The following is a 22711-nucleotide window of genomic DNA, read 5'->3' as shown; positions in this document are numbered from 1 at the left end:
TTGCAAAGCGTTGCAGAGTATTGCAAAGCGTTGCAGAGTATTGCAGAGTGTTGCAGGGTATTGCAGAGTGTTGCAGGGTATTGCAGAGTGTTGCAAGGTGTTGCGGAGTGTTGCAGGGCGTTGCAGGGTATTGCAGAGTGTTGCAGGGTATTGCAGAGTGTTGCAAGGTGTTGCAGAGTGTTGCAGGGTATTGCAGAGTGTTGCAAGGTGTTGCGGAGTGTTGCAGGGTATTGCGGAGTGTTGCAAGGTGTTGCGGAGTGTTGCAGGGTATTGCAGAGTGTTGCAGGGTATTGCGGAGTGTTGCAGGGTGTTGCGGAGTGTTGCAAGGTGTTGCGGAGTGTTGCAAGGTGTTGCGGAGTGTTGCAGGGTATTGCGGAGTGTTGCAGGGTATTGCGGAGTGTTGCAGGGTATTGCGGAGCATGCAGGGCATTGCGGAGTGTTGCAGGGCAATGCGGAGTGTTGCAGGGCAATGCGGAGTGTTGCAGGGCAATGCAGAGTAATGGGGGTATTGCAGAGTAATCCAGAGTAATGGGGGTATTGCAGAGTAATCCAGAGTAATGGGGGTATTGCAGAGTAATGCAGAGTAATGGGGGTATTGCAGAGTAATGCAGAGTAATGGCAGGGTATTGCAGAGTGTTGGCAGGGAATTGAGGGGTTAATTTTCGGTGCGCAGCGATGTGGGCACTGCAGATGCAGCCCACATCACTGCTAACACCGATCTCTTCCCCCTCCGCTGTACCGATCGGTACAGAGAGGGGGAGGGAGGAACCGGCGTCATAACATGACGCCGGTTTGTTTACAAGTGATCACTCCGTCATTTGACGGAGCGATCACGTGGTAAACGGCCGCGCTGAGCGGCCGTTTACCGTGATTCGTGATGCGCCGGGTCCACTGGACCCAGCGGTCACGGATGCTCTCGTGTGCGCGCCCCAGGGGGCGCGCGAGAGCAGAATTCTGGGAGGCCGTTAATTAACTGAAGCCGTTGATCGGCAATGGGCGGTTGTTAAGTGGTTAAAAAGTGATAAAAAGGTTAAACATTTTAAAAAACGAGAAACGAGATTGTTACCGAATTGTACAGTGTAGAGTGTACAAACCATGGTAGCTAAGACTGTCAGTAACAGATCATTCTCTGAAGAGTATGTGACATGTGAGGAGTGTATTACCAACAGAGAGATGCAGATCAAGTTACAGACTGGTCAGTCATGCCATGACATTTTTCACTGTTAGGGATCAAAGCACAATACATTTTTGTGTTAAATTTTACAGATACTTGTAAGAGGGTTCACTGATGAGGAAAATATATATTTAAAAAGGTATTATTACTTACTAAAAGTAATTGTTTTGAAAAATAAGATTTTTTAGGCCTTAACTTTTTTCGAGAGTTCATTGAGATTTTTGCAGACAGACAAAGTATCTGTCTGAGTAAATTTTAATGAATTATATGGGCTTACTGTAGGGCAAATATATTTTTAATAACAAAAGATAACTTATATACAAACATTTGAAGATCTAAAGAAAGCCCTTATAAATTTAGTATTTTTGGTAAATTATAGAGATCTATCTCAGCCATTGTACATTCAAGTGTATGTGGATGATGATACAATTTAATTGGTATTTATAAATAAATGTGTTAGGGGTGAATTGTCCAATGCTACAGATCAGAGACACTGTGGGTTTAGCACCATTTGTTTTGAAAACATCTTTTCAAGGAAAACAGGAGGTGTCAATACACACAGCTTTGTTTAATGGCAATATGATGTTAAAAAGATCAGTTGTAGTGAGATTTAAAAACACTGTGTTAAATTGATGCGGTGTGAGGGATAGAGCCAAAGTTGTGTAAAATAATCATGAAAATGTCACCTTTTCAATTTTTAGTGGACGCATTAAAAGCTGATCTTAAGACTGCCATGTGTTGGTTTAGCAGTCAGTGACAGAGCAGGTGTGGTTCATTCAATCATACTGTATGAGGGGAATGCTGGGTTCTGAAAAGAAACTTCAACATGATCAAATTTCTTTCAGAAATAGAATATTTTGGAAAGCCCAACCTAAATTAATGTTCTTTACAAAATTAAAGAAATTGTAAAGAAAAAAACAGTAATCTGGCAAGGTTATTCTTTTACAAGTTTAATATTAGTCACAGGATAAAGAGGGGAACTATGACATATTGTCTTAGTTAGAATCAGTACAGACTGATAAAGGAGGAAATTTATTGTAAAAATAATTGGATTCCAATAATAATGGAAAAAGTTATTTTAAAATGAAAATATTTCTTTTTGCATATCCAGGTACCTGACTGACTGATTGATTTTTTGTTTAAGCTAATGAAGGAAATTCTGAACTACTCATTTTAGAACACTTTGTCATCAAACTTCTGAATATTGTTTTATTTGTTTATAGAATTATCTAAAGTGAAAGAGGCCTAACCTGATACTACAAAGTATTAAGGGATTTGGCAAATCTATATAGATTGATTATATTAGTTTTTTCACCTGCTAAACTAGGATGCTAGGATGTTGTTTTTAGTTAATGTTTCTTTTTGATAAATTAATTGAGGTAATTCTAGAAAAAATAATATTTTTTTATAAAAGCTAAGTTGTAGTGAACTTATGTCATATTCCATTGGGGTTGGATTTTCAAACCATGGAATCAGTTAATGATTTAAAATTTTATAGGACAGGTAGTAAAGGACATGTATGCAATTTTAGGTTTAGTAAAGTTTTTTGTTTCTTATCATCTTAAGTACTCGGGTATTGTAGAACGTATCAATAGTTTTGGGTAAGATGATTCAAGAATAAGGTGTTAACTTTTTAAGTTAACGACAGGATGTCTTTTAAGATTGGCATACTTAGTTATTTATATAATCTGTTGTATAGAAAGTAGTGTGGTTGCAAATTTTGCAAACAACTAGACATGTGCATTCGTTTTCGTCCGAATGCATTTTCGTACGAATTTCAGCTATTTTCGTTTTCGTTTTGACAAACGATATCGAAAGCACAGAATCCAAAAAACGAAAGATCCGACATAAATAAATGCTTTATTTTCGTTTTCATTGTTACAACAGTTCGATATAGAATAGGAGATTCGACGTGACTCTGACAATAACAATCTGTCTATAGAACCCGTGGTCGAATGTGCCTAACCTTACCTCCATTAGTCCAAGATTATATAGAGAAAATATTCGACAGAGAAAAAAGATTTGACAGAGAGAAAAGATTCTGCAAGTTACTGTCCTAAAAAGTGTTTGGGGACCCGGGTCCTGCCCCGGGGGACATGTATCAATGCAAAAAAAAGTTTTAAAAACGGCCGTTTTTTCAGGAGCAGTGATTTTAATAATGATTAAAGTGAAACAATAAAAGTGTAATATTCCTTTAAATTTTGTAGGGGGGGATAGCAAGAGTGGATTAGCACCGCTGGAATCTTTTTTTATTTTTTTTTATTTTTAATAAAGGAATTTTTCAAAAGTGTGTTTGTCTTATTTAACAATTTTTTACACTTTCTTTGTGAAATGGTAGGGGTACTTTTGTACCCCCTTACCATTTCAAACAGGGGGGCGGGATCTGGGGGTCCCCTTGTTAAAGGGGGCTTCCAGATTCTGATAAGCCCCCCGCCCGCAGACCCCCACAACCACCGGCCAGGGTTGTGGGGATGAGGCCCTTGTCCTCATCAACATGGGGACAAGGTGCTTTGAGGGGTCACAGACCCCCAAAGCATCCTCCCAATGTTGAGGGCATGTGGCCTGGTACGGTTCAGGAGGGAGGGGGGGCCGCTCTCTCACCCCCCCTCTTTTCCTGCAGCCTGCCAGGTTGCGTGCTCGGATAAAGGGTCTGGTATGGATTTTTAGGGGGACCCCCACGTCAATTTCTTTTTAATTTGACGCGGGGTTCCCCTTAATATCCATACCAGACCTGAAGGGTCTGGTTATGGATATTTAGGGGGAACCCCAGGTCAAATTTTTTCTTAAATTTGAGGCAGGGTTCCCCTTAATATCCATACCAGACCTGAAGGGCCTGGTAATTGAATTTGGGGGACCCCCACGCTTTTTTATTGATTTATTTTTTTATCAATGACCCTTCAATGAGTGTTCTCTGTATTAGCCGACAATTCATAATAGCTGCGAGTGATTTTAAAGGACTTTTTTTCCTGCATAAATTACACTTTGTGCAGGGACAGTTCTAAGCACCAGAAACATGAGCCCCTTCACAGGCATACTATAGACACCCCCCCACGAAATTTAAAGGAATATTACACTTTTATTGTTTCACTTTAATCATTATTAAAATCACTGCCATTTTTAAAACTTTTTTTTGCATTGATACATGTCCCCTGGGGCAGGACCCGGGTCCCCAAACACTTTTTAGGACAGTAACTTGCAAATTAGTCTTTAAAATTAGCACTTTAGATTTTGAACGTTGGAGTCCCATAGACTTTAATAGGGTTCTAAAGTATGCTATATACTAGCTCCGTTGAATCTTCTTTATACATTTGACAGACACCATAAGCCTTCAAAGACAGATTCGACCGTAATTCACGTGGATTTTCGGACGAATGCAATTTTTGAACGAAAAACTAAATAAATAAAAACGAATTTCGGGAGTAACTAAATAAATTAAGTTTTTCGGACGAAAACGAAATTCCGAAACAAAATATTTTACTCTGCACATGTCTACAAACAACAAGTATAGGTATCTCAGAAGTTTGTTCACAAAACATGGCTAGGCCTTTGATAAATTTAAATAGAAATGATGTCTTGAATGAGATTTCTACTTCTAATGAGTATGTTTAGTAATTTATTCCAGTAGCTAAAGTTATGGTTAAGAATTATAGATCTGAAGGTACCAAAGATGTCAACAGAAATGTCAACTGGGATTTAAATTGGGAAGATTATTTTGTTATTTTAAAAGTAGATTGGGATTATAGTTTTTGTTTCAAAAGTATTGGTAGAATTAAAAATAATTGGTAAAAATAAGAATAAAATTGGTAAACACAGAAAGCATTATCATTCTAAAATGGTTTAAATTGATTAATGAAAATTATTTAGGAAAACATAATTTTTAAAAGAATTTGATACTTGTTTTCATTTTCTTTTATAGATATGTCTTTTGTTTCTAAATTTAAAGAAAACTATTTTTTTATTTTTTTATTTCGTTTTTTTTTTATTCTTCCATGACAATGCAACAAGCACAACTAAATTTCTATATGTTACTATTTCTTGTTTTTTCAAAAGTTATTATTTTTTTGATTATGTTATCAAGGACTATCATTTTTTGGTGAACTTGCATCAAAAGCGACATATTGATCGGTCGATCATTATGTGAGGGGGAGTTAGGATGTGATTCTCATATAAGAATTTTTTTATGAATTATCTGAATAATGATGATAGTGATAAGATAATAGGAAAGACAAAAAAGGTATAAATTAGAGTATATGAAGAAAAGGATTTCAATGTGTCTAAACAAAGTTATTGTTAAATTAAATAATTTTAGAATGTTTAAAAAAAAAAATATAGAAAAGTTGCTTGCTGGTCATGGATAGATGGATAAATAAATTGAAAAATAAATAGAATGATAGATAGAATATATAAAATATGACAATCAAATAATGGGAAAGTTTTTATGTATTTTGATTCAAATCTGTATTATGGTTAGAATGAAACAATTTTATAAATTAAGGAAGAAATGAAAAAAGGTGAAAAAATTATGACAAGTATTTTTAGTCGGAAAATTACTTCTGATTTATCTGATTCAGTGTTTAGTTATGGTACATCTGGAGCAATTGATTCAAAATGTGTATGAAAGGGCTATAAATGAAGTGTGAGTGATTTAGGTAATAGCTAAGTTGTGTGAATGTCATTTTGGTACCAGTTGTTCTCCATGTCCAGAGTTTATGACTAAAGGTCAGTAGGTCAGTGGTTTTACAGATAAGAATACACATAGATAATGTGTCATATAATGGAACAATATACTTGAAAAGAAGATCATTTTAAAGTAAAATCATAGATTATCCATAAAATAATTATATGATATGGTTAAAGTTATAAGAGTTTCACAAGAAGTTAAATACATTTATAAAGTTGAAAGAAGAAAATATTTAATATTATATGATTTAGATGGAAAATTAATTACAATTAATACATATAATAATTCATACTTTCTCAATGGAATGAAATATTTAAATATTTTTCATAGAAACATCTTAGAATTTTGGAAAATGTTTATGTACAATATCTGACACACTAAAATGTATTAATGTGTATTGTATTAATGTTTATTGTATTGTTTGTATTGGAAAAAAGAGAATCAGAGACATTTATTATTTAAGATGAATGCACTTATTATTTGTTGAATATAGTGCATTGAGGGGGAATTGTTAGAAGTTTTTGAGTTAATTAATATTTTAAGTGATAAAAGTTTCAGAAAATATATGTAAGTTATATGTACGGTAATAAGTGATGGTTTCTGAAGGTTACAGAACAACAGAGAGTACAGGGAGGAGTGGTTTTGCTGAGTAGGTATTTCTATTTTTGAGTTACTATATCAGGACAATGGGTGGAGTTATGCTACTTATCTATAGACTGAACCATATTAGGTATATATGCAAATGTGGGAGTTATTAGGATATGCTGACATAACATCATGAAACAGTATAAGAATGGAGTAAGATTAGGAGAAAGAGTAGATTGGTGGGAAGAGAAGGAATGCTATACTTTGAAAATGTAACACCAGAAGTACCACCTTAGAAGCCAAAACCATGCCATATGTTACCAGATGTCAATCTTGTCTTTGCTTATCTTTCTGAACAATAAACCAACTATTGAACGAACAAAGGATTCTTCAATTTCTACTCCTGAAAGTACGTTCGAAATGCCTTGGATGAAGACATACATATCTCCGCTACACACCCTTTAGGAGCAGGGATACTGATTCACATAATACACAAAGACTTTGCTATTCATTAAGAAACGCCCCTGTGAGTATAGTTGAATACTAGAGTATTATGTATTTTACTGGGAAGTGTAGAGTATGTAGAGTTTCCACTACATTTACATTTCTACTACTCTACATCACTTTTTTTCATATATATATTTATATATATATATATATATATATATATATTAGTGTTTACTGGATTCATATATTTATATAGTATTGTTTCAATATTTATCAGCACTGCACAGTGTGTTATATAGTTTGCGTTATCACCATCTGGGGAAGTGTGGGAAGTGTGGGCAGCTGATTATAGTAAATTACATGTGTTTATTTTAGGTTAATTTAGGCTTAGTGTGGCAGCTCACAAGGCTTTTACCCATTTTTATCCCCCTTTATTGCTGGCTCTATTTGTGGCTAGAAGTGGAATGTCTTTCAGAGGGAGTTTGTGACATTGCCCCTTGGGTTCCCATTGCTGGTCAGAGGTTTTCTTAGGGGGCGCACATGAAGATCTAGATCTCTTTATAATTTTTGATTTTTTTTGCAGAAAACTTATTTTTTTTATCAACTATTTTCTGAAGTAAATTGGCAAACCTTCTATCCATTAGGCAAAAGGAGCTGTGTTCACTAATAAGCTTATAAAAACAAACATTCTCAATCTCAGACTTATATTTGGCTAAATTTCTAGTCCTCTGCTGGATAATGACTTTTATCCATTGTGTAGTACAAAAATCAGAGATGTGCCTCCATTCCTTCATAAGATCTGGATCAAGGAAGGGACAACTCCAATGCCGTGTACACACAATTGGAAATTCGGCCAGCAAAAGACCAATGAGAGTTTTGGTCGGAAAATGCAACCGTGTGTATGCTCCATCAGATTTTTGCTGGTGGAATTTCCGGCAACAAAAGATTGAGAGCAGGTTCTCTATTTTTCTGATGGAAAAAGTTCAGATCGGAAAATCCGATCGTCTGTAGCAATTCCGACACGCAAAATTCCTATGCATGCTCAAACAATTTGACGCATGGTTGGAAGCACTGAATTTAATTTTCTCAGCATGTCGTAGTGTTGTATGTCACCGCGTTCTTGTCGGTTGAAAGTTCAGAGAACTTTTGTGTGACCGTGTGTATGCAAGGCAAGCTTGAGCGTAATTCCGTCAGAAAAAAACATCCAAGATTTTTCCGACAGGAAAATCTGATTGTGTGTACGGGGCTACACTCTACGACCTCTGGGTGTCAATTTCAACTGTAGATATTTGTTAAGAAAAATTATGTCCCACCATTGGTGATTTTCTGATGCCAGTAGATCTTCTAATTTATAAAACAATTTTCGCAATATACAATTCAAATTTAATTGTGTGTGTGTGTTGGTATTAGGGGAGGGGGGAATTTGAATTGCAGACAATTGAAGATGTAGGTATGGGAGTTTCAGAAAATATATTAGAAAATCTAGTATCTCTGCAAGACAGAAAAATCAATTAATAAGAATTAGTCCATACAGTCCATAGTAGTAAGGGATATCAAGGAGAAGTCCAGAGGACAGATGGATAAGTTTAACTGAATAAAGTGTTACTTGCTTTTACTATCACACTGACACAGGCACCCTCTGTCTGCTGTTCCTGATCTAGATAGAATGCTTTCCTGGATTATTTTGTGCATGTTAGGAAAAAAAATAACATTGCATTTGTTCTTAGTGCCCTCTATTCATCTTCTTCCAGTTCAGATGAACTAAGAACTATCCTTTAGCAAAACAGCGTCTGTCTGGTTTTGTTGCTGATGTGATTGACTTTCTGGACTTTGATCTCTTTTTTCTTTCTCATTCATCTTCACTGAACATTTTCCTGGATCCTCTTCAATGTATGAGGAAAGGGAAGAACTTTGCATCGGTTCTTTTACTTCCAATTCAGAAGAACTACCACTCAGCAAGGCAGTGTGTTCTTCTTGATCAAGTAATTGACCCGACTAATGTTTATCCCCTTTATCTTCTTTCTCACTAGCCATATTATATTGTGGTTGATCCTCCTTATGTTTTTCAGAGGTTTCATGGTCTGATTTGCATATTTGTTTCAGGTCAGATGTTTGAGACTTGCTGTTTTCTGATGAAATCTCTGCTCTCTGTTTTACTGCAGACATTTAAAAGGGAGGTCATCAGAAACATAAAATAAACATCATGTTACATGTTGTATGGAATGGAACATTACTCTATATACAATTTGTTTAGGCAGATGTTAATTTTGGATATATTGTCACGTATCTTGCACACTGAGATCCTGAAATGCCTGAAGAAAAATTGCACTTTAGTTTCTAATGTTGTGCTTGGCCCTGTCACCATTTATATACAGTGCCTTGAAAAAGTATTCACACCCCTTGACATTTTTCACATTTTGTCATGTTGCAACTAAAAACATAAATGTATTCTATTGGGATTTTACGTGATAGACCAACACAAAGTTGTACATAATTGTGAAGTGGAAGGAAAATGATAAATGGTTTTTAGCCTTTTTTACAAATAATTATGTGAAAAGTGTGGGGTGCATTTGTATTCAGCCCCCCTGAGTCAATACTTTGTAGAACCGCTTTTCTCTGCAAATTAAAGCTGCAAGTCTTTTTGGGGATGTCTCTACCAGTTTTTCACATCTAGATAGTGAAAATTTTGCCTATTCTTCTTTGAAAAACAGCTCAAGCTCTGTCAGATTGGATGGAGAGCATCTATGAGCAGCAATTTTCAAGTCTTGCCACAGATTCCCAATTCTATTTAGGTCTGGACTTAGAATGGCATTCGAATGCCTCGTACACACGATCAAACAATCCAGTGGAAAAGTCCGGCGAACTCAAGTCCACCGGACAATCCGCCCGTGTGTAGGCTTCGGCAGTCTTTTTTTACCCAAAACTCTGGCGGGCTAAGAAAGTATTTATGCACTCCAATATGTCCGCCAGACTCGCATTTCGGCGGACAGTACGGCCGTGTGTGTGCCAGTCTGCCGTACTTTTGAAATGAGCGGACTCTTTCCCGCCCGGAGAAAAGTCCGCTCATTTTGAGCGCGTCTCCAGGTAGTCGGGGCCAGCGAAGGAGGCGTCGCTGGCCCCGTCACCTGGTATGGATTTAAAGGGGAATCCCTACGCCGAAAAATTGGCGTAGGGATTCATAGTTCCATATCAGACCCTTATCCGAGCACGCTACCCGGCCCGCGCGGCCCCCCCTTCCCCGCTCGCTCATCCACACCCCCTTTCCTGGCCAGCTGGGTAGCGTGCTCGGATAAGGGTCTGATATGGACCTAGGGGGCCCCACGCCGGTGTAGGGATTCCCCTTTAAGTTCATACCAGGTGACGGAGCCAGCGACGCCTCCTTCGCTGGCCCTGGCTACCTGGAGACCCGCTCAAAATGAGCAGACATTCCTCCACGCGTGTGTCCGCCGTTCATTTCAAAAGTACGGTGGATAGTCCGGCGGACTAAAAGTATTTTTGCACTCCAATATGTCCGCCGGACTCACATTTCGGAGGCAGATAGACCGGCGGACTTAGTACACCGTATTAGTCCGCCGCAAAAGTACTGTGTGTGGGCAAGTAGCTCGTTCGGAAAGTCCGGTGGACATATTGGCGGAAAGTCCACCAGACTAAGTCCGCCGGATAGTCTGCTACATGTGTACGCGGCATAACACATGAATATGCTTTGATCCAAGCCATTCCATTGTAGCTCTGGCTGTATGTTTAGGGTCGTTGTCTTGCTTGAAGGTGAACCTCAAATCTTTTGCAGACTCTAACAGGTTTTCTTCTAAGAATGCCCTGTAATTGGCTCCATCCATCTCCCCATCAACTCTGACCAGCTTCCCTGTCCCTGATAAAGAAAAGCATCCCCACAATGTGATTCTGCCACCAACATGTTTCACAGTGGGGAGGGTGTGTTCAGGGTGATGTTAGTGTTCCACCAAACATAGTGTTTTGCTTTTAAGACAAAAAGTACAATTTTGGTCTCATCTGACCAGAGCACCTTCTTCCACATGTTTGCTGTGTCTCCCACATGGCTTCTGACCAACTGAAAACAGGACTTCTTGTGGCTTTCTTCTTGCCACTCTTCAGATTTGTGGAGAGCACGACTAATAGTTTTCCTGTGTACAGATTCTCCCACCTGAGCTGTGGATCTCTTCAGCTTCTCCAAAGTTACCATGGGTCTTGGTAGGTTTGCAGTTGTGCCATACTCTTTCCATTTTTGGATGATGGAGTGAACAGTGCTGTGACATGTTCAAAGCTTGGGATATGTTTTCATGACCTAACTCTGCTTTATACTTCTCCACATCTTTATCCCTGACCTGTCTGGTGTGTTCCTTGGAATTTGTGATGCTGTTGGTTCACTAAGGTTCTCTAACAAAGCTCTGATGGCTTCAAAGAACAGCTGTATTTATGCTGAGATTAACTTACATACAGGTGGACTCTATTTAATAATTAGGTGACTTCGGAAGGCAATTGGTCCCACTAGATTTTAGTTAGGGGTATCAGAGTAAAGGGGGCTTAAAGGGGTTGTAAACCCTCAAGTTTTTGCACCTTAATTCATCCTATGCATTAAGGTGAAAAAACTTCTGGCAGTGACCAGCTCTCCCCCATTTTACTTACCTGAGCCCCGTATTTCCCTCAGCAGAAACACGCTCTCCCTCTCTGCATGGGGTCCCGACTCTTGATTGGAGAGATTGATAGCAGCGTAGCCTTTGGCTCCCACTGCTGTCAATCTAATTCAAGGATGCAGGGAACGGCGGCCGAGTCCGGCATTTGTGTCTAGGGTTGCAAATGCTGGACTCGGTAGCGCGCCCACAATGTAACCCCCTGGGAGAGCGCTTCTCCTAGGGTGTTATCTGACGCAAGGAGGAGCTGCGAGAGCCGCCCAGGGACCCCAGAAGAGGACAATCGGGGGCCACTCCCAAACACAAAGGTTTACAATCACTTTAATACAAATGTATGCCACACTTTTCAGATATTTATTTGTAAACATTTTTAAAAACCATTTATAATTTTCCTTCCACTTTGTGCCACTTTGTATTGGTCTATCACATAAAATCCCAATAAAATACATTTATGATTTTGGTTGTAACATGACAAAACGTGGAAAATTTCAAGGGGTATGAATACTTTTTCAAGGCACTGTATATACTTGTCAATAAAGCTGTCTGTTTTATTTATCGATCAATAGTGACATGGGGGATGTGTGAGCGGCAGGACTAGATTTGGGAGCAGTGGCAGTGTCCATGCAGCTGCTACATCCCAATTGACATGAATGAGAGACATCAGTGGATTTCTGTGTGGACAAACATAGCCCTCGCATGGGCATATGCTTTCGTACGTCCTTGTAAATTAAGCCATCTAAATCTACCATTAGCTCGAGTGGGGCAAAATTAATGCATTTAATGGAATAAAAGTAAATATTTGCATGTTTGAGATCCTTGAGCTTTAGGACTAAGCATGTGACTGTGGGGTGGATTTACTAAAGGCAAACAGACTGTGCACTTTGCAAGTGCAGTTGCACTGATTTCCCCCAGAGCTTCACTCTAGAAAAATAAATTAAAGGCATCTGTCCAAGGAACCAGCGCCGTCCACACCTGGGTTAGTTCTTCCGTAGCCTTTGGGGTTCCCGATGCTGGCATCTTTAGTGTGGGAATTAGCGGACCTCTAGCTGTTGCAAAACTACAGGTCCCATCATGCCTCTGCCTCTGGGTGTCATGGCTAGGTAATGAATTCCAGTAACCTGCCATAGGTACCTGTCTCATCCTACGTCTGTCCATCGCCCAGGTGTATACTAGGGTTGCCAACTGTCCAGGATTCACTAGGACAGTTCGGGTTTGGAATCATGCATCCGGGTTTCAGACTGCCTGAAACCCAGACACATGATTCAGACTTTACTATGGCTTCCCAGCAGGGTTGCTGGCTGCAGTTGTCCAAGCCAAGAGTGTCTGTTGAGCCCCGTACACACTATCAGATTGTCTACTGAGTTTTTCCTTCAGATTTACCAAAACCATATAATATGAGGTCAAACCTTAGGAGTTTCAATGTGTATGCAATCAGGCAGGCCCTTCTACTACATGGTTTTGGTAAATCTGAAGGAAAAACTCAGCAGACAATCTGATAGTGTGTATGGGGCTTAATACTCTGTTTCATGCTGCCCAAAGCCAACCCTAACAATCCCCCTGCCTAAAACACACACAGACAGGAGAGGAGAGAGGGCTTGAGTTGCACCTTTCTCCCACCCCTCTGCCTCTGTGTCTGCCCACACTCCAATCCCCAGGGGTGTGCCTCAGAAAAGGAAATTCCAGCAGCCTCAGATATATCTGGATGAGAGGTGCTGACTACCAAGGGGTGAGTGAGCTTACCATCCATCCATGTCTGTGGCTGAAGTCTCCCCCTTCTCTCTCCAGCCTCTGAGTGAGTACACTAAGGTAAATCAGGTTTCTCAGAGCACCCCTTATATCACAGTTCCCCTTTACACCAGAAGCCACAGTGTTCCCCCTTACATCAGAGTCCTCTCCGTACATCAGAGTTCTCAGTGTTCCCCCTTAAATCAGGGTTCTCAGAGCATCCCTTACTTCAGAGTCTGTAGAGTCCTCCCTTACAGTGAAAGGGAACTCTGTGAGTTCAGATGTAAAAGGGGAACTCTGTGGACTCTGATGTAAGGGGGACTCTTGTTATTAACTTCATATGATTAGAAATGTTATTTAATAGAAAAATATGTGTATAGTTTATACTTTAAAAAAAATTGCTGTGCGCTGCTAAAGTGTTCAGGTTTGACGTGATGAAAAGGTGGCAACCATAGTGTATACTCTATCATGGGACTTATAGTTCTTCAACAGATGGAGGTCCGCTAATTGCATATCCCTGGTCTAGACAATCTAAGCATATGTGGGAGCGGGTACCTCTCAAAACTTGGTACCCCGCCACCTCCCCAAAAAAATAAAATGCCAAATTAGATAAAGGTTGGGGGGCTCAAAGCAGAACTTCCCCTGGGGGAAGTTCCACTTTAATGAATGTGGTGAAGCTTCAGTTTGTAAAGAATCCCTAATTAGGTTAAGGAAAAAAATTATTGGATGATGGAAATCAGCAGAGCTTTACCAAATTCACTAAGCTCTGGGGAAAATGTGTTCAACTGCACTTGCAAAGTGCACAGTCTATTTGCCTTTAGTATATCAACTACTAAATACTCAACTGTCTATGGTTTAGGGTATTTAAAGGGAGCAGAGTTTGACTAAATGCATTGACATTCTCACACATGGTTATCACTAGTGCGATTTCAGATGCGACTTGAATCGCACAGAATCACATTGTTTTCAGTGGTCCATTCACATCAATGCTACTCAGTGTGGAGTGATTTTGTAAAATGTTCCTGTGCTACTTTGGTATGATTCCAGTGTGATTTTGGCCCCATAGAATATACAAACCTTATAAAAGTTGCATCCAAGTAGCACTACATAATTGCACTGAAAGTCAGAGCAAAATCCTATTGCAGCAATGTGAACCGGTCCTAAAGGCTGCCTTGGTTAATTTAGCCTGAAAATGCTATACCTAAGCTGTCATACTGACCCTATCCACCCAACTTTTTGAGATGGGAACGAGGGACACCTACAAGCAAAATTATGTAGGTAAAGGACACACCCCTGTCACACCCTTAAAGAAGAATTATACAGATGTAACCGACAGCAGACTAGTTATCTGGCACTGCAGATTTACCCCCTACCTTCTTAGACTGTCTCTGTATTCCCCTAGTACAGGACTTGGCTTACATGCATCAGCAAGGATGAGCTCAGGCGTGTCCGCATGTTCCACGTGCAGAGCCCGCCAGTAAGTCGGCGAAGCGCTGCGCTAATCACAGGCAGTGAGACATTGCCCGATTGCGTGGCTGCAGGGATCGGGCAATGTCTCACTGCCTGGGGCGCTGGTTGGGGACATTTTATTTTTTTATGCATGCTTTCTTTTCTGTCAGATTGCCCGCCCTCCCCCCTGCTGGCCGAGCCAGGTACAACAGGGCAAGATGTACTGGCTTGTCAGTGGTCCTGATTCGAATACCTGCAGTGGTTGAAGCACAAAGAACCAATGGCATTTCAAGGTACTTTACTCTAACAAGTAATTATAGTGCCTTTTCCTTTAGAGGTCACTTTAGTGACTTGTCTACAAGGCAAAATTAAAACATTTTTGCACGTGTGTTAAAATCTGAATTTTTTTGCTAGAAATGCCCACAGAGTACTTTGTGAAAGCAGAGACCCTGGAGAATAAAATGATGGTATTTGCATTTTTTTAATGTTGTATAATATTGACGCAGTTATTTATCAAACTCTTATTGTATGGAAGGCAAATGTACTGAAATAAATGTTAGTACAAATAAAATAATATACACAATTGTTAATCAAATATAAAAGATTGGGTTGCATTGAGTAACTAGATACCAAGCATGTCAAGTCTGAAAATTTCACATGTCTGTGGATTTATAAGAAACACCAAATTTTCCATAGGCAATGCTTTAAAGGCCCTTACAGGTTATCAGTTTAATGTTTACTGTGAATTATAGCCCTAGCATGATTGCACGAATACCTCACATGGGTGGCACGCTTGATGGTTACATACATGTGCTCACAATAGAGCTGGCCTTTTTTTGATATGGGGTATGTAATACTTTTATATGGAGTATATACAGGCGTGCTTAAATTATACATTTTTTATTTGTTCTAATTGAAAAAAAAATATTTTTTTTGGGGGGGGGGGGGGGGGGGGAATTGACAGATATTCTTTATGGAAACACTTGTTGTCTATGAGACCCCAGTGTCTCTCCTGCCCACAAATGTAGCTATTTAAGCACAGATTGGGAGTTATTTACGAAAGGCAAATTCACTTTGCGCTGCAAGTGCACTTGGAAGTGCAGTCGCTCTACATCTAAGGGACAGATCTGAAATTAGGGGAAGCTCTGCTGATTTTATCATCCAATCATGTGCAAGCTAAAATGCAGGTTTTTATTTTCCTTGCATATCCCCCTGGGATCTACAGCGACTGCACTTCCAAGTGCACTTTCAGTGCAAAGTGGATTTTACTTTAGTAAATAACCCCCATTGTGTTTAACCACTTCAGCCCCGGAAAGGATTTACCCCCTTCCTGACCAGAGGGTTTTTTTGCGATTCGGCACTGCATCGTTTTAACTGACAATGGGAGCCACGACGCACGTCCGTGCAAAAAAAAAAATTGCCGTCCTTTTTTTCCCCACAAATAGAGCTTTCTTGTGGTGGTCTTAGATCACTTCTGCGGTTTTAATTTTTTGTGCTATAAACAAAAAAAGAGTGACAATTTTGAAAAAAACACATTATTTTTTACTTTTTGCTATAATAAATATCCCCCAAAAATCTATAAAAAAAAATTTCCTCAGTTTAGGCCGATATGTATTCTTCTACATATTTTTGGTAAAAAAAATAAATCGCAATAAGCATTTATTGATTGGTTTGCGCAAAAGTTATAGCGTTTACAAAATAGGGGACAATTTTATGGCATTTTTATTAATAATTTTTTTTTACTAGTAATGGCGGCGATCAGCAATTTTTATCGAGACTGCGACATTATGGCAGACACATCGGACAATTTTGACACATTTTTGGGACGATTGCCATTAATACAGCAATTGGTGCTATAAAATTGCATTGATTACTGTAAAAATGTCACTGGCAGTGAAGCGGTTAACGACTAGGGGACGGGGAGGGGTTAAGTGTATCCTAGGGGCGTCTCCCCGTTCTTGACACCGACATCTCCCCATTCTTGAGCTCTGTGACGTGATCGTGGGTATCCCCGCGGAGATCAAGCCTGAGGGTCCCGTGAGCACGGTCACAGAGCATGCGGCAGGTGCGCGCGGGCATGGCAAGAAAGTCACCGGTACGTTACTTTGCCCAGCCGTGCCATTCTGCCGACGTATAAGTACAGGAGTCGGTCAGGTTAAATAGCTACATCCTTGGCTGCACTCGTTGAGACATGGCAGCTGTGACCCTGGAGGGGACATAATGCATGTCACTTCTAGAGTCATTATTCACAGGAAGGATTGGGAAATGGGTATTACAAAGTTCTTCTTGATCTCACTGGGGAAATCGTTTCCCATGGTCCTGCAATTTGACAACCTCAAGAAAGTGTCGGCCGGCTCTAGAGCCAACTAATCACTTTTATCAGAAAGCCCTTCACTGGTACCAAGCTTACACCTGCAGCAACAGCTGTGAGCTTGAGTAAACCTCTTCTGTACCACGCCATTTATAAATATACCTTAGTAGACAAGTGGTAGACCTAGTACTACAAAATTACTTTATAATGACACAAATGCTAACTTTTCATGCTGTTTCTAGGCAACCACACTACGGGTTTGTTTTTTCTCACCTTTGACCTGTAGTGGTCCTGTACTTCCCCGTATGGGCTTCTTAATGGCAGGTTTTTTGGGAGGCAGCGCACCTGGAAATTCCACTTCACAGACATATTCTGTTCCATCATCTGACATCTGGACAGCTGGCAAATCCAGGGTCACTATGAAGGTGTTTTGATCTGTAGATGTTTCATCTCTTTTTACAGGTGAGCCCCTATTTAGAACCTTGCGTTCCTTTTTTAGCCGTTGATGCCAATTCACTGTGTGTGACTTAGTCAGATTGCGGATTTCGCACTTCAAGGTGTCGGGTTCTCCTTCAATCATTTTTGGTAAAATGAATTCTATAAATTCTGGATCAGGCAGCTCTGCTGTAGAAGTTCAGACTCAATGTCAGATGTATGGAATAACACACAAAAAAAAAGACTGCAACATTCCCAACCTAGGTCTGCAGTCACTAGGTATAACAATACACACACAGAAAACCTTCTTTTTATTATTATTCTGTACATTTTTTGGCTCTGCGTAACTTCTGCATACTTTCAGCTATTAAAGCCATTAACTTTTAAAATGTTCAGCTCTTTCAGCTGATGATGGGACTTCTTCACCTTTTTTTTATTTCTACTTTTTAAAATATTAAGCTTTTTAACACTTTTTTTAACATTGAAGTCAATGACAGCATGCTTAAAATCCTTAAAATCTTCTTCCGCTACCAAAAGTTTCAGCTCCTTCATACTTTCACCTACAAAAGCCAAACTTTAAAAAATATAACTTTAAAAAAAGTTCACAAAATATTCAGCTATCTGGCTATATCTTTTCAGTTTGATATCTTTTACAGTTTTTGTGAAAAAGCTGGTTAAGTTTAGTGATCATTTCAGAAAATTTAATTAAATTTAGGGCATCCAGGCTTTTGTTGTCTGTTTTGTTTCCATGGTTACCAAAGCTTCTTATACACAGTGATGGGCAGTGGGGGAGAGCACAGACACCCCATGTACTGATTTATAATAGAGGGATATGATGGGGCAGTTTTGATGCTATTCAGCATTCCCACGCATTTTTCTCCAGGAAATGCATTTTCTAGTTATTATTCACAAAACCATTGCTAAACCTGCATCCAGTTCTCATAAGTGTGACCCAAGCCTCAAGGAGAAATAAGAGAGACACAGAAATGCATTTCTTAAAGCGGAGTTCCGTCCCCACATCCAAAAAACACATTCTGCAGCTGCTGACTAGGGATGAGCCGAACACCCCCCGGTTCGGTTCGCATCGAACTTTTGAACATATTGCAAATTCATACGAACTTTAGAACCCCTTTGCAGTCTATGGGACTCAAACGTTCGAAATAAAAAGTGCTAATTTTAATGGCTAATATGCAAGATACTGTCCTAAAAAGGGTTTGGAGACCTGCCTCCTGCCCCAGGGGACATGGGTCAATGCCTAAAATGTTTTTAAAAATGGCCGTTTTGGCAGGAGCACTGATTTTAATGATGATTAAAGTGAAAAAAAAGTGAAATATTCCTTTAAATATCGTGCCTGGGGGTGTCTATAGTATGCCTGTGAAGTGCCCCATGTTTCCCGTGTTTAGTACAGTCCCTGCACAAAATGACATTTAACGGAAAAAAAGTCATTTAAAACTGCTTGCATTTTTAATGTAATATCTGGTTCCGGCAATATGGATGAAAATCATTGAGAAAAATGGCATGGGTAGCCCCCCTGCCAATTACCAGCCCCTTTGGGTCTTGTACGGATATTAAGGGGAACCCCGTACCCATATTAAAAAAAGGAAATTTGTGTGGCCCCCATGCCCTATATACTCAGAACAGCAGTATACAGGCGGTGCAAACAAGACAGGGACTGTGTAGGTTTGTTGTGTTAAGTAGAATCTGTTTGTAATTTTGAACATAGGGAAGGGTTATCACCCCTGTATAATTTGTTTTGCCGTCTGCCTTTTTTCATCTCACTTCCTGTTGTCTCCTTCCGTTTGCAAGTAGGAGACGTTTGTAAGTTGGATGTTTGAAAGTAGGGGCCTGCCCTATATGCTCTGCAGAAATGACGGAATAAGGTGTTGGTGTTGCCACAACATTGTAAGCCCTCAAAGTGACTCTTGGTGGGCGCTGGAGCGCCCTGCTGTGAACATTTATATCAAGAATTGTAATTACATGCCATTGTTGAACAGTGGTAGAAAAATTGGGCCTTTGGTGGTTGTGGTGCTTGTGCCACAACACTATAAGTCTTCACAGTTACTCTCAGTGGGCACAGGATTGGGCCCTGCTGTGAAATATTACATCAAGAATTGTAATTACATGCCCCTGGGGCTGAAAAATTGGGCCTTAGGCACTGGTGCTGGTGCCACGACACTGCAACCTCTCCCATATACTCTAGTTGTAGTGCAGGAATGAGCCCTGCTGCAAAGCATTGCATCAAAAATTGTAATTAAATGCCTCTGTTAAACAGGGGCTGAAAAATTGGGCCTTGGGCACTGGTGCTGGTGCCACGACACTGCAACCTCTCCCATATACTCTAGTTGTAGTGTAGGAATGAGCCCTGCTGCAAAGCATTGCATCAAAAATTGTAATTACACGCCCTTGTTAAACAGGGGCTGAAAAATTGGGCTGGTGGCATCATCCAGAACCAAAAATGTTCTTCCAACATATCAGCGGAGTAGGAAGAGGATAGACAATAAACATAACAGGACAGTCACTCAGCATCAGCATAGGCAGTCTTGAAGGGATGTGATATTTTAAAAAAAAATTATTCGGTTACATCAGCTTCAGGTGCTTGGTAGCTGGTGGTGATCCAAGACTGATTCATCTTTATGAAGGTCAGTCGATCAACCGAGTCAATGGACAGGCGCACCCTGTGATCGGTAACAAAGCCACCAGCAGCAGAGAAGGTGCGTTCCAAAAGAACGCTGGATGCAGGACAGGCCAATAGCTCAATTGCATACTGTGCAAGCTCTGGCCAGTGATCCATCCTCAAGACCCAGTAAGCCAGAAGATTTTCGGTGGAAAAGGTGTCCAAGTCTGACCTTGCCCCTAGCTATTCCTGCACCATGTAAATCAGACGCTGGCGATGGTTGCTGGAACCGATCATACCTTGGGGCTGCGGACTAAAAAATTGTCTGAACGCATCTGTCAGACGGCCACCTTCTCCGCTCCTTCTGACCGATGCCTCAGCAACACGTTGTCCAGGAGTTTGTAAATAGGGATGGCTGAATGGTTCGCCCGGCGGTCGTTTCGTGACAAATTTCGGCTGTTTGCCGTCCACCCGATTGGCGGACTATTGCCGCCGTTCGCCCGGCAGACTTCCGTGTTTACTGTGTAAAAGAACTTTGACCTATGATGACACATCCATCATGGGGTACAGGACAGCCAATTGAGACATTACAACACATGGACACTTGGACATTCCCCCTAACTTATAAATAGACCCGATCCGGTGGCCATTTTACATTTTTTCGTATGTCATTATAGGGAGAGGTTGCTGTGTGGAGCAGGGAGAGACTTCAGTGACCCAAATTGCTAGCTATTAGGTCCACAAAAGTTCCTTTAAGGACTGGTATCATGGTATAAGTGTTAGGTATAGTTCAGGATATAGGTTTGAGGCACTGCTTTGCTAGTGATTGTTGCAGCAGCCTGTCTTTTGTCAGTGTAGAGAGAGGGACAGGATGCTGTGTGCAGCAGGGACAGTCAGTTTAATCATTAGCTGTTACTATTAGATCCACAAAAGTCCTTTTCAGGACTGATATGGTAAAGTAGTACAGGATATAGTTTTGAGTGCTATTCAAGTTATTGTTCCAGCCTGTGTTTTGTCAGTTTAAATAGGGACAGGCAGGGAGCTGTGTGTGGCAGTGAGGGACAGTCAGTTTAATCAGTAGCTGTTACTATATTTTCAGGACTGGTATGGTAATAGGCTTGTACACGTATAATATTCTTTCTTCCAAATATAGAAAGAATATTATACTTGACTGCTGCCCTTCTGCTGCAGTAGTCCTTTATCAGTATAGGGACTAGTGATGGCCGAACAGTTCGCCCGGCGGTCGTTTCACAGCGAATTTCGGCTGTTCGCGGTCCGCAAGTTTGGCGGACTATTGGCGCCGTTCGCCCGGCGGACTTCCATGTTTTTACTGTGTAAAAGAACTTTGACCTGATGACACATCTATCATGGGGTACAGGACAGCCAATTGAGACATTACAGCACATGGACACTTGGACATTCCCCCTAACCTATAAATACACCCGATCCGGCGGCCATTTTACATTCTTTCTTCTGTCACTATAGGGAAAGGTTGCTGTTTGGAGCAGGGACAGATAAACCACTAGCTATTTGGTACACAAAAGTTCTTTTCAGGACTAGTATAGGTGTTAGGTGTATATAGGTTTGCTGTGCTACTGATTGTTGCAGCAGCCTGAGTGTCTTTTGTCAGTTTAGAGAAAGGGACAGGCCGGTGTGTGCTGCAGGGAAAGCCAGTTTAGCCATTAGCTGTTACTATCAGGTCCATAAAAGTGCTATTCCAGTAACCAGTTATTGTTCCAGTAACCTCTGTTTTGCCAGTTTATATAGGGACAGGCAGGAAGCAGTGTGTCAGGCAGTGAGGGTCAGTTTAAACAGTAGCTGTTACTATTCCACAAAGGTTCTTTTCAGGACTGGTATGGTAATAGGCTTGTACACGTATAATATTCTTTCTTCCAAATATAGAAAGAATATTATACTTGACTGCTGCCCTTCTGCTGCAGTCTGCTAATCATTCACAACTCACTTGTTCCACAAAGCTCTTTATCAGGACCGGTAACTTGGTCTGTCTAGGGTGCTACAGTACATAGGGTTGAGTGAGGTACAGTCTGCTATTCTATAAGGACTGGTATCGGTCCACAATACATAGGGTTGAGGTGCACTACTGCTGACCGCTGCCCTATACTGCAGCAGTCCTTCTTTGGTATAGGGACTGACGTACAGTCTGCTAATCACTCACACACAACCTACTTGGTCCACAAAAGTCCTTATAAGGACTGGTAACTTGGTCTAGGGTGCTACAGTACATAGGGTTGAGTGAGGTACAGTCTACTATTCTATAAGGACCGGTATTGGTCCACAATACATAGGGTTGAGGTGCACTACTGCTGACCGCTGCCCTATACTGCAGCAGTCCTTCATTGGTATAGGGACTGACGTATAGTCTGCTAATCATTCACACACAACCTACTTGGTCCACAAAAGTCCTTATAAGGACTGGTAACTTTGTCTAGGGTGCTGCAGTACATAGGGTTGAGTGAAGTACAGTCTGCTATTCTATAAGGACTGGTATCGGTCCACAATACATAGGGTTGAGGTGCACTACTGCTGACCGCTGCCCTATACTGCAACAGTCCTTCATTGGTATAGGGACTGAGAGCTTTGTCACCGGGTCATTTAAAAAATGACAGGCAGAGGAAGAGGCAGG

General features: G+C 40.5%; 1 protein-coding gene across 3 annotated transcripts in view; it reads right to left on the bottom strand.

Moving 5' to 3' along the window:
• Positions 1-8206: 8206 nt before the first annotated feature.
• LOC143923724 (uncharacterized) overlaps positions 8207-22711 on the bottom strand; it is a 101371-nt gene continuing 86866 nt past the window's right edge. For 2 of the 3 annotated variants that reach the window (XM_077447536.1, XM_077447538.1), the window contains exons 9-10: positions 17292-17642; positions 8207-9043 (exon numbers count right to left, since the gene is read on the bottom strand). In XM_077447536.1, coding sequence (XP_077303662.1) covers positions 8883-9043; positions 17292-17642 — 512 coding nt within the window. In that variant the 3' untranslated portion in view covers positions 8207-8882. The remainder of the gene's footprint in view (positions 9044-17291; positions 17643-22711) is intronic. The other variant, XM_077447537.1, reaches the window with a different exon arrangement.

This window comes from Lithobates pipiens, unplaced genomic scaffold (assembly GCF_037356315.1).
Source record: "Lithobates pipiens isolate NorthernLeopardFrog02 unplaced genomic scaffold, aLitPip1_a1.2 Scaffold_22, whole genome shotgun sequence".
Classification (NCBI taxonomy): domain Eukaryota; kingdom Metazoa; phylum Chordata; class Amphibia; order Anura; family Ranidae; genus Lithobates; species Lithobates pipiens.
The sequence above is the reverse complement of the archived record's forward strand: the minus strand, read 5'-3'. Positions and strand labels throughout refer to the sequence as shown.